At 39.6% G+C, this 15,310-nt stretch overlaps 1 protein-coding gene and 1 long non-coding RNA gene across 2 annotated transcripts in view; both read left to right on the top strand.

The window, feature by feature from the left end:
* LOC128629456 (uncharacterized) overlaps positions 1–6,926 on the top strand; it is a 7,654-nt gene extending 728 nt beyond the window's left edge. Inside the window, exon 3 of the long non-coding RNA XR_008393804.1 lies at positions 6,648–6,926. This is a non-coding gene — a long non-coding RNA (uncharacterized LOC128629456). The remainder of the gene's footprint in view (positions 1–6,647) is intronic.
* Positions 6,927–8,402: 1,476 nt separating this feature from the next.
* Positions 8,403–15,310, top strand: part of zcchc7 (zinc finger, CCHC domain containing 7) — a 47,089-nt gene continuing 40,181 nt past the window's right edge. Inside the window, exons 1-2 of the mRNA XM_047152423.2 lie at positions 8,403–8,513; positions 9,780–10,443. Of these exons, the coding sequence (XP_047008379.1) occupies positions 9,792–10,443 (652 nt within the window). The 5' untranslated portion in view covers positions 8,403–8,513; positions 9,780–9,791. The remainder of the gene's footprint in view (positions 8,514–9,779; positions 10,444–15,310) is intronic.

The raw sequence follows: 15,310 nt of genomic DNA, 5'->3' as shown, positions 1-15,310 counted from the left end.
GGGTTTGTAGTTTGCTTGAATTCACAATTATGTATTCTTTTAAAACAACAACAACACAATTTTTTTTTTTTTTATTTACTCTGAGAAGACGAATTGCGCATATTTATGGCTCGAGTCACATTTTATACCAACACAAAAAAATGTCTAGTTAAGCTCAGTGTGTGTTTCTTTCTTTCTTTATGGCTTTTTAAAGACCTATAGCCTATAGACATTGGGGGCTGCTCGTCGATTTCTGCATTAGTTCAGATAATAACCATAAATATGACATATAAATACATAAATACATAAATACCAGACATGTAGGCTACTTGTTATCTTGGTAGGGTATTAAATCTTCACATCAGCAGATTTTACAGGTATAGATTTATAGCAGTTTTATTTATTTTTTTTTGCACTTTGTACTCAAGGAAAATGAATATTTACCGTGAATTGCGATTCACGCGCATTACAGCTGTTTACTGTTGATTTATTTATTTATTTATTTATTTACTTCCGCGAGTTCAGGCGCTGGGAGCCTGCGTTTTATCTCCATTTGAACGGAAACCCAGCTGAACCGATCGACACCATCTTCATTCTGGTGTCGAACTCATCCTAAATTATAATATCATGCTTTTATGTTAATGATGTCATAAAGTGCCATTCGTTCTCAGATATATGACGCAAAATATCACAGGGAGGTCTGTATTCCGTGTACAGTACAGTATATGTGTTGTTTGTTTGTTTGTTTGTTTGTTTTAAATATTATTTTATTTAGATATTTAAATAGGTCTAAGTAAGCTAGCTTTCATTTTCTCCAGATTATATTGAATGTTTCCTTCGGGTTATGGGTGTTTTTAGAAGGCGCGTGCGAGGCGGAAAAACAATGCGCGACGTTTCCATTTTTAAAATAATAATAATAATAATAATAATAAGAATAATAATAAAATATATTTTTATAATAATAATAATAATAATAATAATAATAAAAATAATAATAAAATATATTTTTAAAATAATAATAATAATAATAATCATCATCATCATCATGCTGTATTTACCGGAAGTCAGAGGCAGAATAATAAAGCTTAGGATGATATAAATTTTAAATGATGTAGCCCGCGGGTCAGAGGGGATAATTCCGACCCAAGGTCAATCGTTTAATTAACCATATTTGTTATTGTTGTTGTTGTTGTTTAACGCACGCGCGCTCAAAGCACCACCTCGGCTCGTGGGGGTGTGTAGCCGGTCTGTGACCTGAACCCCGCCGGTACACGACCCCCAGGTTGGATTCCCGAGGGTCCAGCAGAAGTATGAATCCCAGTGCTGAATTCACACAGCCTACAGTAACATCCACAGTGCTGTGAATGAACACATAGCCTAGTGTTTGTTGCACGTGAGCCTGCAGTGTTGAATGAACACCTACAGAGTGTGTAGGGCGAGTCACCAAAATGACACACACACACACACACACACACACACACACGGGTCAAATGAACATTTATGGCAGCTGCTGAACACAACAGATAAGCTCATTTTGCGTTCATATATATATATATATATATATATATATATATATATATATATATATATATATATATATATATATATACAGTGTTGAATTATAATATAGTAAATTAACACATAACTTACAATAAGGCTTGTAATGTTAGCACGTGCTGTACCGTTTACAGTGTTGCACGAGAACAGTGTTGAATGATCTGCTTCAGTGCTACATGAACACATAGACTATGGTAACATCTGTAATGTTATGAATTAAGGCATAATGGAATAAACTCAGCAGGGGGAAAAAAAAAGAAAAAGAAAAAAGAAATGTCCTCTCACAGTCACCTGCTTTTATTTATTTATTTATTTATTTCATTTCTTAACGTGTGTAAATATTCGTATTAACAACTGAGACACAAACTGAAGAGGTTTCACAGATGTTCGAGGAACAGAAATGGAATAATCTCTGAACAAAGGGAGCATGGATATCAGAAGGAACGGTCAGTGTGTGGCGTCTCCTCCAGCTGCATCTCGTCCTCATGGACTGCACCAGATTGGTCAGTTCTTCCTGTGAGATGTTCCTCCACGCTTCCACCAAGTTCTCGATGACGTCTGGAGGACACGTGCGAGGACGATCATCTGTCCTTCCTGTCTCCCTGTAGCACCGTCTCAGACGTCTTACATTACGCACATTACAGTTTATCGCTCTGGACACGTCTGCAGTCCTCACGCCTCCCTGCAGCAGGGCTACGGCGTGTTCACGCCGGACAGCAGGAACCCTAGACATCTTTCTTCTGGTGTTTTTCAGAGTCAGTAGAAAGGTCTCTTTAGCGTCCTACGTGATTGCAACCGTGACCTTAAACTGTTCATGTGCGAGCTGCAATAATTGCGTACGGTTCATTGAACAAGCATCGTTTAAAGTAAACCCGTCCCCATGCAGGTCTGTAAAGCTTATTTGGATTTCACAAAATGATCTTTAAAAGATTCCCAGTCTCCTGGAAAAGATGACGTTCCTTTTTTTACGGAGTATATTTACAATCTTGAATCGATGAACACCGATAGTGTTGAATTAGCGTTATCAGCACTGCCGAGATGACTTACAGTGACGTCGCTAATGAATTAGCACGTACTTAACATCGAGAGCGTTACGTGTGAGATCGCAGTGCACGTTCGCGCCAGTACACTTCCGGTGATGACGTGACCCACAACGGGCTACTTGTACACGTACGGGGATCGGTGAACATTTAGGCCGCAGCTTCGAATCAGCGGTTAAACTGACTTCCGGTGACGAATTAGGGCCTACTTATAATGTTGAACAACACCTTTTGAGAAAATTTACAGCACTGAATTAACACCTGCAACGTTGGAGCTGCACATCCACTAGTGAATTAACGCTCTTAACATGGCGGTGAAGTAGGTATCAGGTTATCAGTGTTGAGCTGACACGTAGAACATTTATGAATTGATACATTTAACGCTTTCATTTTGACTTTGTGCTTAGCGTATACGAGGTTAATTGGTGTCCAGGCTGTAACAGTGTGTTATTATTCGGTGTCCTGGGACGGAGTAAAGAAACCGGAAGTGTTTCTGCAGATGGGCACGTGGTGAGGTAGCCACTGTTCAGCAGGCCCACTCTCTCTCTCTGTTCTCGGGTTTGTACCAGAAAGGTCTTTTAAACACACACACACACACACACACACTTACATCGCATTTCCTCTGCTCAAAGAACTTGTTTCAGTTTGCTCTTTCGTTTCTCTCTCTCTCTCTTCTCACCTTTGTTCACCTTTAGTCTGTGTGTGTGTGTGCGTGTGTGTGTGTGTGTGTGTGTGTTTAATCCTCGGTGTCTCAGCACAAATAGAAGCAACGGAAATGACAGTGTCGTGTGCTGTGTACTGGTATGCACGAACACTGTCCCCTACATTACGCTGGCGAATTTTCCGACACACAGATTCCAGTGGATTTTATTCCCGTAAAAACACACAGAAGCTTCACAACACAGCGAGACAACACGCATTAGTGCCGTTAATGACGTGATTCAAGACGAAGACCTTTTGAAAGCTTCAATCTGTAAATAATTAGACCAAGATGTGTAGTGGTAGGCTATAATCGTACATTAGTAATAGTGATAATAATAATAATAATAGTAATAATATTATTAACATGTGTAAACGTGCACGGTGGCTTAGTGGTTCGCACGTTCGCCTCACACCCTCATGGTCGGGGGGTCGATTCGCTGCGTTGCCCTGTGTGTGTGGAGTTTGCGTGTTCTCCCCGTGCTGCGGGGGTTTCCTCCGGGTACTCCGGTTTCCTCCCCCAGTCCAAACACATGCATGGTAGGCTGATTGGCGTGTCTAAAGTGTCCGTAGTGTATGAATGGGTGTGTGATTGTGCCCTGCGATGGATTGGCACCCTGTCCAGGGTGTACCCCGCCTTGTGCCCGATGCCTCCTGGGATAGGTTCCAGGTTCCCCGTGACCCTGAAGGAAGGAAGGATAAGCGGTATAGAAGATGGAGGGATAATAATAATAATAATAATAATAATAATAATAATAATAATAATAATGCACTTGCTTCTAAATAGAAAATATAAATTGTCCACAAACTTTTGACAAATGTAAGGGGAAAAACAACAACAACAACAACAACAGTTATGTTGTGCTCTGTGAGAGGCGTTTATTTATTTTTTGCAGCCATGCTCTTAAAATGAAGCGTCACTGCAAATCAGTAGGTACAAATCTCTTCTGACTGATCAACTGTTTATCCTACGATGATGATGGTGGTGGTGGAGGTAGTGATGGGCGTGGGCGCTTCCAGGATGACCCACAGTGCACCAGCGCTAACCACATGGTTTGATGAGGATGTAAATGTTTTTTGCTCTGACCTTCACAGTCGCCAGTTGAACACCTAGATTATGAGAGATTTTGGTTGCATCATCCAAAACACCAGCTGAAGTGTTTATCGATCCAGTGCAGCTTCTGGGTGGTCCAACATCTTACTAACACACGTCCCTTTAATGTGTCACGTGTCTGTACGTCCATAACGTAGCCTATGCAAGGCTCCAGTTAGGCCTGTGTGAGCTATGGATACACCATGCAGTCTGTTCTCAAACGCAGTATTAATCCAACCACGCAGGGATTTATTTACGTCAGGAATAGAAGTTAGGAATAACGGAATATTTTTGTATTTCCGCACAAAATCAAAGTGAACTGATGCAGAGAGACACTCGGGACGCCGAGCAGAAATTATGAGCTGAGCAATTCAGAGCAGTTCCACTGTTTCGCCTAAAGTCTCAGGATTCATTTTAACCCCCTCCATTGTTTTTTTTTTTATTATTATTTATTTATTTGATTTGATTTTATTTATTTAATTATCGTGGCATCCCGATACTATTTGACAAAATGCTCCCGCTTTCCATCTCTTCATTAATTTCATTAATACTCTAATTATTTTCTGGAGCGCCGCTGATTGGCTGTGCGAGGCGCGCGCTGCCCGGGCGGAACCGGAAATAATCGCGTTAGACCGAGACGCAGGAACCAAAGCGGACAATTAAAAACAATAAGTAAACAAATAAAAATAAATACAAATATCAACAACGTTAATGAAGCTTCTGTGGTGGAGGGTTTTTGGTTGTTGTTTCTCTCTCTCTCCCCGACTTGGCTTGGGTTTTCATTGGGACGCTGGCCAAAACAAACAAACAAAAAACAAGTTTCTTCTAAAGTTAGAAAGTTTTCTTTCTTTCTTTCTTTCTTTCTTTCTTTCTTTCTTTCTTTCTTTCTTTCTTTCTTTCTTTCTTTCTTTCTTTCTTATATTTTAGACACGTCTGTAAAAGAAACACGACTTAAAAGTTGTTCCAGGTATCAGTTCTAATGTAATTATTATAGCCTAATTTATAATTATATACTTATTATAGCCTAATTTATCTCGTGATCTTTTAAATTACAATTAAAAGCAGATTTATATATTAAAATTTAAAAGCATATTCCACCCTTACACCAAAGGAATAACTTAATGCTCCTTCTTTTCAGGTCCAAATTCCAATACATTATTTTTTGTAATACTTTTTTTTTCTTTTTTTTTTTGGTATTTTTCTTTCCTCTTAGACTAAATTCTTCAAAGTACTTACTTTAAAAACAGACATTGTAGCCTTGTTCATGAATATAGGCTATTCATGGTATAATCATGTACAGTACATTAATTAACAGCAGTGGTAGTGCCAGAATTGACTCTTTTTTTTTTTTGTTGTAGTAATATAACTATTTACTTACTTTTCTTTTGGCTGATATTTAAAAAAAAAAAAGACTGTAGAAAAAAAGTTGTCCATTTTCCTGTTTCACAGCCTTTTCATGATAATGGTCCAGCATCTTAATAACAAGTCAGAGATGCACATCATTACGCATCGCTTTAGAATCTTGAATGTGAACAATCAATTTGATACAATAACTATTATATATAAAACTTTATTGTGTTATTGTGTGTGTGTGTGTGTGTGTGGAGAAGAGCGCAGAGACCGACTTGGCCTTGTAAACCCGGGTGTACACATTTGGCCCAGCACCAGGCCAAACAAAAGAGGACATGAGGTTTCACCACAAGGCTTTTTGTTCCCGAACCCCATGTGACGTGTAGTGACACGCAGGGGTCAAACCGGGCCTCCGCAGCCCATGACAGACCCAAACACTGCACTAACAATACCTCTCAATGCAAAAGAAACCTCTCAATGAGGAATAACCATGCAGCCATGCAATATGGAGTTCGGAGGAGTCTATATCCTATAGACAGAACCTATAGACTGTTTATAATATATATAGAAAACACTTTTCTGATAGTAGTTTGAAAACTCTGACTGGCGCCAATTGATTACTCACAAGGTTAATCCATTTTTTCTCTTGTTCCTTCGTTTATATTTGAAAAAGTATCAATTACAGCCTCATGTTTTTTTTTTGTTTTTTTTTTAAAATTTATATGTAAATATTGTATTTTTATATATAATAGCATTCATAATGTGGCTTTCCCACCCCTACCCCACACTTGCTTGGCTTAGTTGGTAAGCAAGATGTATTTATTTATGTTAGATATCCTGAATACGAATGAATTGGGAATGAAATGCTCCTGATATCGCTGCCCATCACACTATATTCAACGCTTCTTTTGGTATCTTTTTCCGTACAGGGATTTCCAGTCTAGTTAAAGAAGGAGCTGAATGTTCCTGAGGTGAGGATGAGGTTCGCACGGAGGGCGAGGAGGCGGCCATTTTGACTTCCTTTACCAAATTTAAAAAAAAAAATGCTGAAGCATCCTGATGGAGTGGGACACCATAAGAAGAATAATAGGAGAGCCTGATCTTCTACATATTCATCACTGGGTGTTTGAATTTATATCAGACATTTTAGACAGTTTTGAAAAAACCTTAAACCTGCCATCCACTAGATATTTAAAAAAAAAAAAAAAAAAAAAAAAAAAGATGACGTGAGGGAAGTTAGGTCTTTGGTTTTTCCCATTTTCTGAGGAAATGTAACCTTTGGGAATGGAAACGATGCGCCGGTTTGATGGCCTTTTCATGCACCAAGAATCAGATGGCATTCAAACCACGACTGTTTCATCTCCTGCCTTGTGTTCGGTATCTGATATACTTATTGTACAAGAATTGTTTAAGAAATCACACACACACACACACACACACACACACACACACACACACACACACACACTCACAGCTCATTTTGAGGACTGTTCTGATCCTGGTTCCATTAACTTTCGAATTTCACTAACACACTGAAACTGTGACTGGAAATGAATCGAAATGCATATTTCCTAGAATTTATATAGACTTTTGCAGTATTTACAATATCTAACATTTGGAAGAGAGGATTGTATATTACGCAAGAGTTTATTTAGAAGTAAATCTTCCAAAACTGGCCTATTTATCGCCGATATGGTTTTTCTAGGCCTTTCTCTGTCCTCTGATCCTACAATGTAGCTTCAACAGTGGCATGTCCAGGTTTTCAGACACGGGGTGGTAAAGAACAGGGGCAAGAGCACACACAACGGGGGAGAACCACTTCATTAGCAAGTGAGGGAGAATATTTCAGATTGAATTTGTACAATATTAATGTCCATATAATATCATTAGGCCTACTGTATTGGCTTCATAGCTCTGCAATTCCTAATATTTACGTTATTTGGTGAAAATACATACAATCCTATATGGTTTTTTAAATCTGCATGAAGTATTAAATTTTTTTTTTTACAAAAAACACTAGTATTTTACATTTTTTTTTTTTGCATTGTATGTTGTCAAATACGATCAAAATATCTTCTATACCCACCCTTGGCCTTTGACGCTTTGTAAAGTCATCTTTTTTATCCTCGGAACAGCTTTTGGACGCTCTCAATGATACACTTTTTACATTTTCTCTTGACTCACCCTCATATTTTAATAAAGTAGGCCTACCGAATTAAATACTGCCGTTCTTTGACTGCAGGCGTATGGGCTTGAGGTTATTTAAATGGCGTTCATGAACCCCCATAGGCCTCTGCAGGGCTTTATAGTGGTTGTGATGCTGTGTACTTAGTTATAGTTTGAAGCCTAATTGAGTGTGCACTTGAATTAAATTATTAAAGCTAAGTTGTATAGAAATATGGATAAATAAGTAGAAAATCTACATTTTATACTGAATGTTTTGAATCTTTTAGGACAGTGTAGGTAACTGGATTGAGATCTGTCGGTGGAAGGTAAATAAATATAATAGTGAATATTAGAATAGTTTATTAGTAAACCAATACATTCATAAATAAATAAATAAATAGTTAATTAACAATTAATAGTAAATATATATGTGCTGCAAAAAAACAAAAACAAAACAAACCCAGATTGAAACCAATGAAAGTGTATTTTGTCTAAAACTCCGGGATAGTCATGCTTGACGTACAGATTTCCGCGTTAGTGAACAGTTGGCCAACCATTTTTTCCCCCTTTCTCACAGACCGGAAGTTCCCCTGTCTCCTCTGTTGTCTCGCTTCAAAGCTGGAAAGCAGGTCAGACTATAATTCTCAAAATGAAGCCAGTGTGTGGTGTGTCTTTGTGCTCGCTTGTGTGTGTGCGCTCGGAAAGCTTTAATTGATCCCGTATTCAAGGTGTTAACTCGTTTATACACACATCCGGCTCCTCGCGCAAGGCGCACACGTGGAAATCAGAGTGCAGCGCGTGCTGGATAAAGTTGTTAGCTGTCTATACATGGAAATTAGCTCTTTTTAATCATTTTTTTTATTTTTACCGTCAACGAGACTATTCTGAAAAATAATATACAAAATATTGATTTGTTATTATTATTATTTTTTAAAAGGCTGCCTTGTAACCAAAACAAGCTCGAGCTGTTTTGGAAGGCCGAATCTCAAATCGCGTCTTACGTTCTAGACACGTGCACTACATAGGGTGTGACGTCATGGGTTCCACGCTCAATGTAGTGCGCTATGTAGGCAATAATGAGAGATTTAGGATACGGCCTGCTGTTATGCTAGCTACACATAGAGTTTGAGCGTTCCCTTGAATTTTTTGGGTAGTTACTGTGATTTTTACTGCACACTTCGTCACTGTATACAAGTATGTGCCTAGTTAAATTAAAAATGTAATAAATAAAATAAATGTAGTAGCTTATGTCCTGGCTACTGTGTTACCTGTAAATAGGTGTTCCATCCAGTACATATAGGCTGCTGTGATTTAATGATGTATCTAGATTACAGTATATCTGCTGTATTAATGGTAATCAGTTACCATAGTTACTGAATGTTCTCAACTCTGGTCTTGGAGAACCCCCTGTTCTCCCAACCCACGTTATATATAACTAATCGGCCCATTCACAAGCCTTCTCGGAGATAGGAACCTGTGCTGGAACCGTAAACTGGTGGTTATCGGTGATATGAGATCGTTGTGGGTGCTCGGGCGTCGTGTTAAGGTTTATAATCTGTAAATCATTGAGCTGTTGAACTCCTGTGTCCATTTTGCCGTCCTGAGAGGTTATCGGGCTTTCCTTGCTGCTGGTCCTTCTAAGTTTATGGAATATACTTGCACCAAAACACTGAGAGATGAAGTAAAGTGAAGGTCATGTGACCTATCCATGTAAAGAGTGGAGATATGGATTGAAGATTGACAGCTGTCAATATGTGACCAATCAGACTGTAGTCCCCTCCCCCACAAACAATTAGAAAATAAATAATTGCTAAAATGCTTTTTAAAAAAATCATTAGCAGTATTGTGGTGTTAGGAGTGAACATTAACGATTTTTTTCCTTTCCCTCATTTAAGCTGTCGATCGAGATGTTCTCATGCTACCAGTGGCCGGAAGACTACGAAGACGAGCTGTACGGCGAGGGCAAACACGATGATGATGATGACGAGGACTCCGAGCCTAACAGCGATCTCGAGTTCCACCTCTATTCTCAGCTCCACTACCACACCGATGACCCGGAGAACCGTGAGGAGAACCATCCCGAGAACCGTGAGGAGAACCAGGGCAGCTCCGGTCATGAGACACCTCAGGAACCTCAAGCTGGCCAGAGGGTCCAACCTCCTGCTTCTCCTCCGGATGAAGTCATTCTGATCGACTCGGGCCCGGACATCATCACGCTTTCGGACAACACAGAGGAGGACGACAGCGTGTGTACCAGGAAAGGTCAGAGGTCAAAAGGGAAGGGAGGGGCTCCCGTCTCGCAGCCTCAGCACCTTTGTCAAAAAAGCAAAGCCGTCCATGAAGAAGTGGTCGTCCTGGATTCGGAATCGGACCAGAGTTCAGATTCAGACCAGAGTTCAGATCCAGAGTCGATTCTGCCGTACGTGATGGCTCCGGATTCGGATTCGGACTCGGATTCTGACGGATTGGAGAGCTGGATGGTTCTGGGCCAGGGAAAGGAGGAAGGAGACCGAGACATACAGCTTAATGTCTTTCCGTTCCACAAAAGGGACCAGCCAGGTGAGTGTGTGTGTGTTTAATAAATACCACTAGCCGGTGTGTAGTTAAAAGCTGAAAGATGTGAGCGTGTGTATGTGTGTTTTTCGAAACCGGCTGTCTCTGAAACACTGTGCCGGAAGACACGTCTGCATGTAAAATGTCGGCAGATATTACAGAGGGAGAATGTTTCTGTCTGCGTGTTGTGTCAAGCCAATTTACATGCGCGTGTTTACACGTGAAAGAGGCAATGAGGGGAATCTTCCTGTGTGTGCTGGAGGAAACAAAACAACTCTCATGTCAGAGAGCCAGACTTTAATCACAGATGAATAAAAACATGGTTGCAAATTTCTCTCTCTCTCTCCATTTTTTTTCTTTACACTTTATTATGTTTTGCTTTTTAAATTTTCCTCCAATGTTTCTATTTTTTTCTTTCTATCTCATTCACTCTTTTTTTTTTTCCCCCCTTGACCTCTCTCTATCAGTCTGCTTCTATATTTTCCTCACATCTTCCTTATTTCCAATGTCTTTGGCAACCCCCCATTGTATTTCAGTGGTCCTAATTAATACACGAGTTTGGTAAATGGTTGTGGTAAATGATTAAAAAAAAAAACGAAAGACTCCTCCCTGTTACAATCGAGACTAACAGTTTAGCTAGCTAGCTAGCGCATACGTATTAAGTCTTTTGTAATGGCGAAATGACTGTAAAATAATAGTTTTACCTCAGATGTGTTGGTAAATCGCTACAGAAAGACTCATTTCAACTAACATTATACTGTAAACTATTATAATACATTGGCATATGGACTGACGGACAAAAAAACCCAAACAAGCAAACATATAACCCCAACCACTTGTTACCCACATTACTAATAGCTTTGCAGCTAGCTGCCATGTTTTTTTTTTTTAACATAATTGCGTACAGCTAGAGCAGGGGTCATCTTCGCGTGCTTTCTTCCTGTGAGGATTGAAGTGTGGTACAATTATTCAGCAATGTTTAATAAACCAGTGCTGGTCCCTATTCAATGTATTATCAGGCTAAATAAAGCAATTTAGCAAAATTTAATAAGCTACTCAAGGTTAACCTGACTTCACAACGAGCTAATCTAACCTGCGAACCCTACAGTCTTATTTTATTTCACACATCGCTGGAAGGGATCAGCACTAGCTTCCGTGTGTACCGAATTCAGACGTTTTTAATCGGATCGCTATCTTTATTATCTATAACTAATCAACTCGTGTGTATCACTTCAGTACGTCATCTCCCGAGATCCACTTCCCAGTGGGAATGACTCGGCTGTCTGGCATTTATGTAAGGAAATGTAAGGTCAAAACAAAACAAAAACAACATCGTGTATCGGATTGCACTACTTGAAGTGCATCAAGTATCAAATCAACGACTGGAAACCCTTGTAATGTTTTGTAATGATTTGGATTTCATTTTATCTGCGGATTGATTCCGCAGTCGATTTTGTATTTTATAGTCAGACGCATTTCTTCTCGTTCGCTGTACTCCATTTTCTTTCTTTCTTTCACCCTTTCCCTTCCCTTCTGTTCTACAATCGCTCTCATCCTTCTGTCGCTACGCCTTCTTCACTCTCTCCTTTCTTCCTCATTTTACTCACTCCTGTTATTTTTCTTTATCATCCTTATTCATCTCTCGCTTTCCCTGTCTCTTCGTCTCTCTCGCTCTCTCTCTCTTTCCTTCTGTCCCCCCCCCCCCCCCTTCCCTTCTTGTCGTTTGAAAGGCTCGGACTACGGTGGGTTCGTGGGACTGCTGTTTCTGCTCTGCCGCTCAAGCCTCGCGCTCTCATGTGTAGAGAATGGGGCCTCAGTCCAGGCCAACACACACACACACACAGAGGGATGGAGGACTTGCAAGGGGGGTATAAGGGGATCCCTTTCTGTCTCCTTCTTTGCTCTTCGTCTCTTCCCTTTCCTGTTCTTTCATTCTTTATCCCCTCTCGTGCTCTGATCTCTGGAGTTTGACTTTGAGACTCACAACCAATAGGGGGGTGTAGTGTGTGTGTGTGTGTGTGTGTGTAGTGTGTGAGAGAGATTTTGGGTGCTGACTTGCATGAAGAACCAGACACTCGAGCTGTTTCAAATAAAATACAGTTTTTAATAAACATTAAACCCCTTTAAACGATTTATTCTTACAAAAACTACTAAATAATACATTCCGAATATTAAAATTTAACGTCATCTTTTCAGGCGTTCAAATGAAACTTTCAGGCTCGCCACTGAAGCAGATACACTCGTGAGAACGCTGTTGCTAAGCAACTAGGTAATATGTACTCGGAGTATACGCTAACTAGTGACTAAAGATAATGATTTAGCTAGCTAAGTCTTTTATAGAGATGATACAAACCCGCCGTGGCTGCGGAAACCAGTCCAAAGTGCTGTGAACGTCAACGGTTACCTCAGATATGCTGGTAAATTGCTAGGGACAGGACTTCCTGTTAGTACAAATGAGGCTAACAGTTTGGATAGCTTACGTATCCACGTTAAGTGTTTAACACGACAAAGTGACAGTGGAAACAAGATATAAATATCCGGAATATGAACATTTACCTCAGATGTGTTGGTAAATTGCTAAGAAAAAACTCACCGAGGCAAAACTTATACTGTGAACCCATTAACCGCTAACTGAAATTCAACATTGTCACAACCTGTGAGCCAAACATAATGATTTAGTTAGCTGAACATTTTATACAGATGATTGAAAGCCATAGTGACTGTGGAAAGCAGTCAGAACTGTTGGGAACATCAATATTTACCTCAGATGTGTTAGTAAATTGCGAACACCAGACTCTGTGTTACTTCAAATGAGGCTAACAGTTTAGCTAGTCAGTGTATACATGTTAAGTCCTTTTCTAAGGACAGAGTGACAGTGGAGTATGAACATTTACCTCAGATGTGTTGGTAAATTGCTTAGAAAAATCTCTTTGAGGCAAAAAATTATACTGTGAGCCCATTTGGCATTAAACGCTAACTGAAATTCAACATTGTTGCAATTTATGAGCTAAAGATAATGATTTAGTAAGCTAAGTACTTCATCCAGATGATAGAAAGCCGCAGTGACCGTGGAAACCGGTCGAAAGTGTTGTGAACATCAATATTTACCTCAGATGTGTTGGTAAATTGCTAAGAAAAAAACTCTGAGGCGATAATTATACTGTGAATCCGCTTAGCGTTGACCGCTGACTGAAATTCAACATTATGTCACAACCTGTGAGCTAAAGATAATGATTTAGTTAGCCAAGTGCTTCGTGCAGATGATAGAAAGCCACAGTGGCCGTGAAAACCGGTCGAAAGTGCTGTGAACATCAATATTTACCTCAGATGTGTTGGTAAATTGCTAAGAATAAAACTCTTCGAGGCAAAAATTATACTGTGAGTCCACTTAGCGTTAACCGCTAACTGAAACGCAACATCGTAGTCCAACCTGCGAACTACTGGAAAAATTTTATCAGGTGCTGCGACTTATACAGTAAAGAAATGTACATGTTCTTTAGCTTTAGCATCCTTCTAATTGTAATATTCCAAGCGGATTGTACTACATAGTGTAAAATTAAGTGCTCGATTAATGAATTCTTGTGAGCATTGCTTTGGAGGTAGACATGACCAAGAGATCTGCAGCTATAACGTGCTAATATAAGCGCTATGCTAACAGACAAGAAATGTTTACAGAAGGATTTGCTGTTAAACTGTACATAAGATAAGGATATATAGATCTCTCTCTATAATATATAGCGAGAGAGAGAGATATAATTGTAATAGACGACTGTATGAGATTTAGTTGTATGTATCAAACAAGTGTGAGGAGGTTCCCTACAATTAGCATAGTGCTACTTCGAAAATGTCATAGTGCTAGCGGTAGCAGAGATTAGCATTATCAGACTAATAAGTGACTATATAATGGCTTATGCTAACAGGATAAAAGCTAAAACATTAATTGGGGCCTCTGAATTGCAGATGTGTATATATTACATAAAGTAATGTTTTTTTTTTTTTAAACAGACAGAATTTATGGTGAATTATTGTCTGGAAAATATGCTGTGTGTGAACCTTGTAATCAGTTCATTGTCATATTTGTATCCAAAATGCAGAGCGGAACCAAGAGAACGTTGTAGGAAAGAGGTGTGTGTGTTGGAGTGAGTGTGGGTGTGTGTGTTGGAGTGAGTGCGGGTGTGTGTGTTGGCGTTCATGGTTATGATTTTGGTGATGGCATATGAATAATTGAAATGGTTACAGCGCCTGATTTATAAAAAAAAAATAAAAAAAAAATTTTACGTTGTTGTCCAGGCATACAATTTAAATCGGACATCTGAGCGTGTGTGTGTAAGTATGGTGTTCCAATATCTGACAAACAAGCAAAGAGTTCTGGACAGCGGTGACTAATTTCATTTGGCTGCCGAAAGCTGAACACAGATGCGCAGACACACAAATCCAGTTGTCCCGTGGTGGCTTGTGTGGCGCGTGTCGGCTGCAGCTGGCGCTGATAAAACACAAGACAATGTGATTAGTACACATTTTCATTTTCATGGAAACGAGGGCTCAGTCTATTGTTATGCCCAAAAGCACTTTAGCGTTCGTTGTGTTCCGGAGGATTCCACGTTAACGGCCCGGGTCTTGCGGTGAAACTTCGATGTTTTGGTTAGTTGTTCTAAATATCATTGTAGAAATGTAACCAAGGACGAGTATAGGGTATAACGTTACATCCTGACGTTTTCTTCTTCTCGTAGCACAGCGATTTGTCAGTGCTGACAATTTTTACTTCGCATTTGATGGACAGTCATAGCGACGTACAACGTTATCGCTTTTCTCCGTTGTAGCCGCTACAAACCGACGTTAAGTTCCAGCTTTACCTTTGACTCACACTGGAGAC

Source organism: Ictalurus punctatus, chromosome 29 (assembly GCF_001660625.3).
Source record: "Ictalurus punctatus breed USDA103 chromosome 29, Coco_2.0, whole genome shotgun sequence".
NCBI lineage: Eukaryota > Metazoa > Chordata > Actinopteri > Siluriformes > Ictaluridae > Ictalurus > Ictalurus punctatus.
Note: the sequence above shows the minus strand (reverse complement) of the source record. Positions and strands in the feature narration are given on the sequence as shown.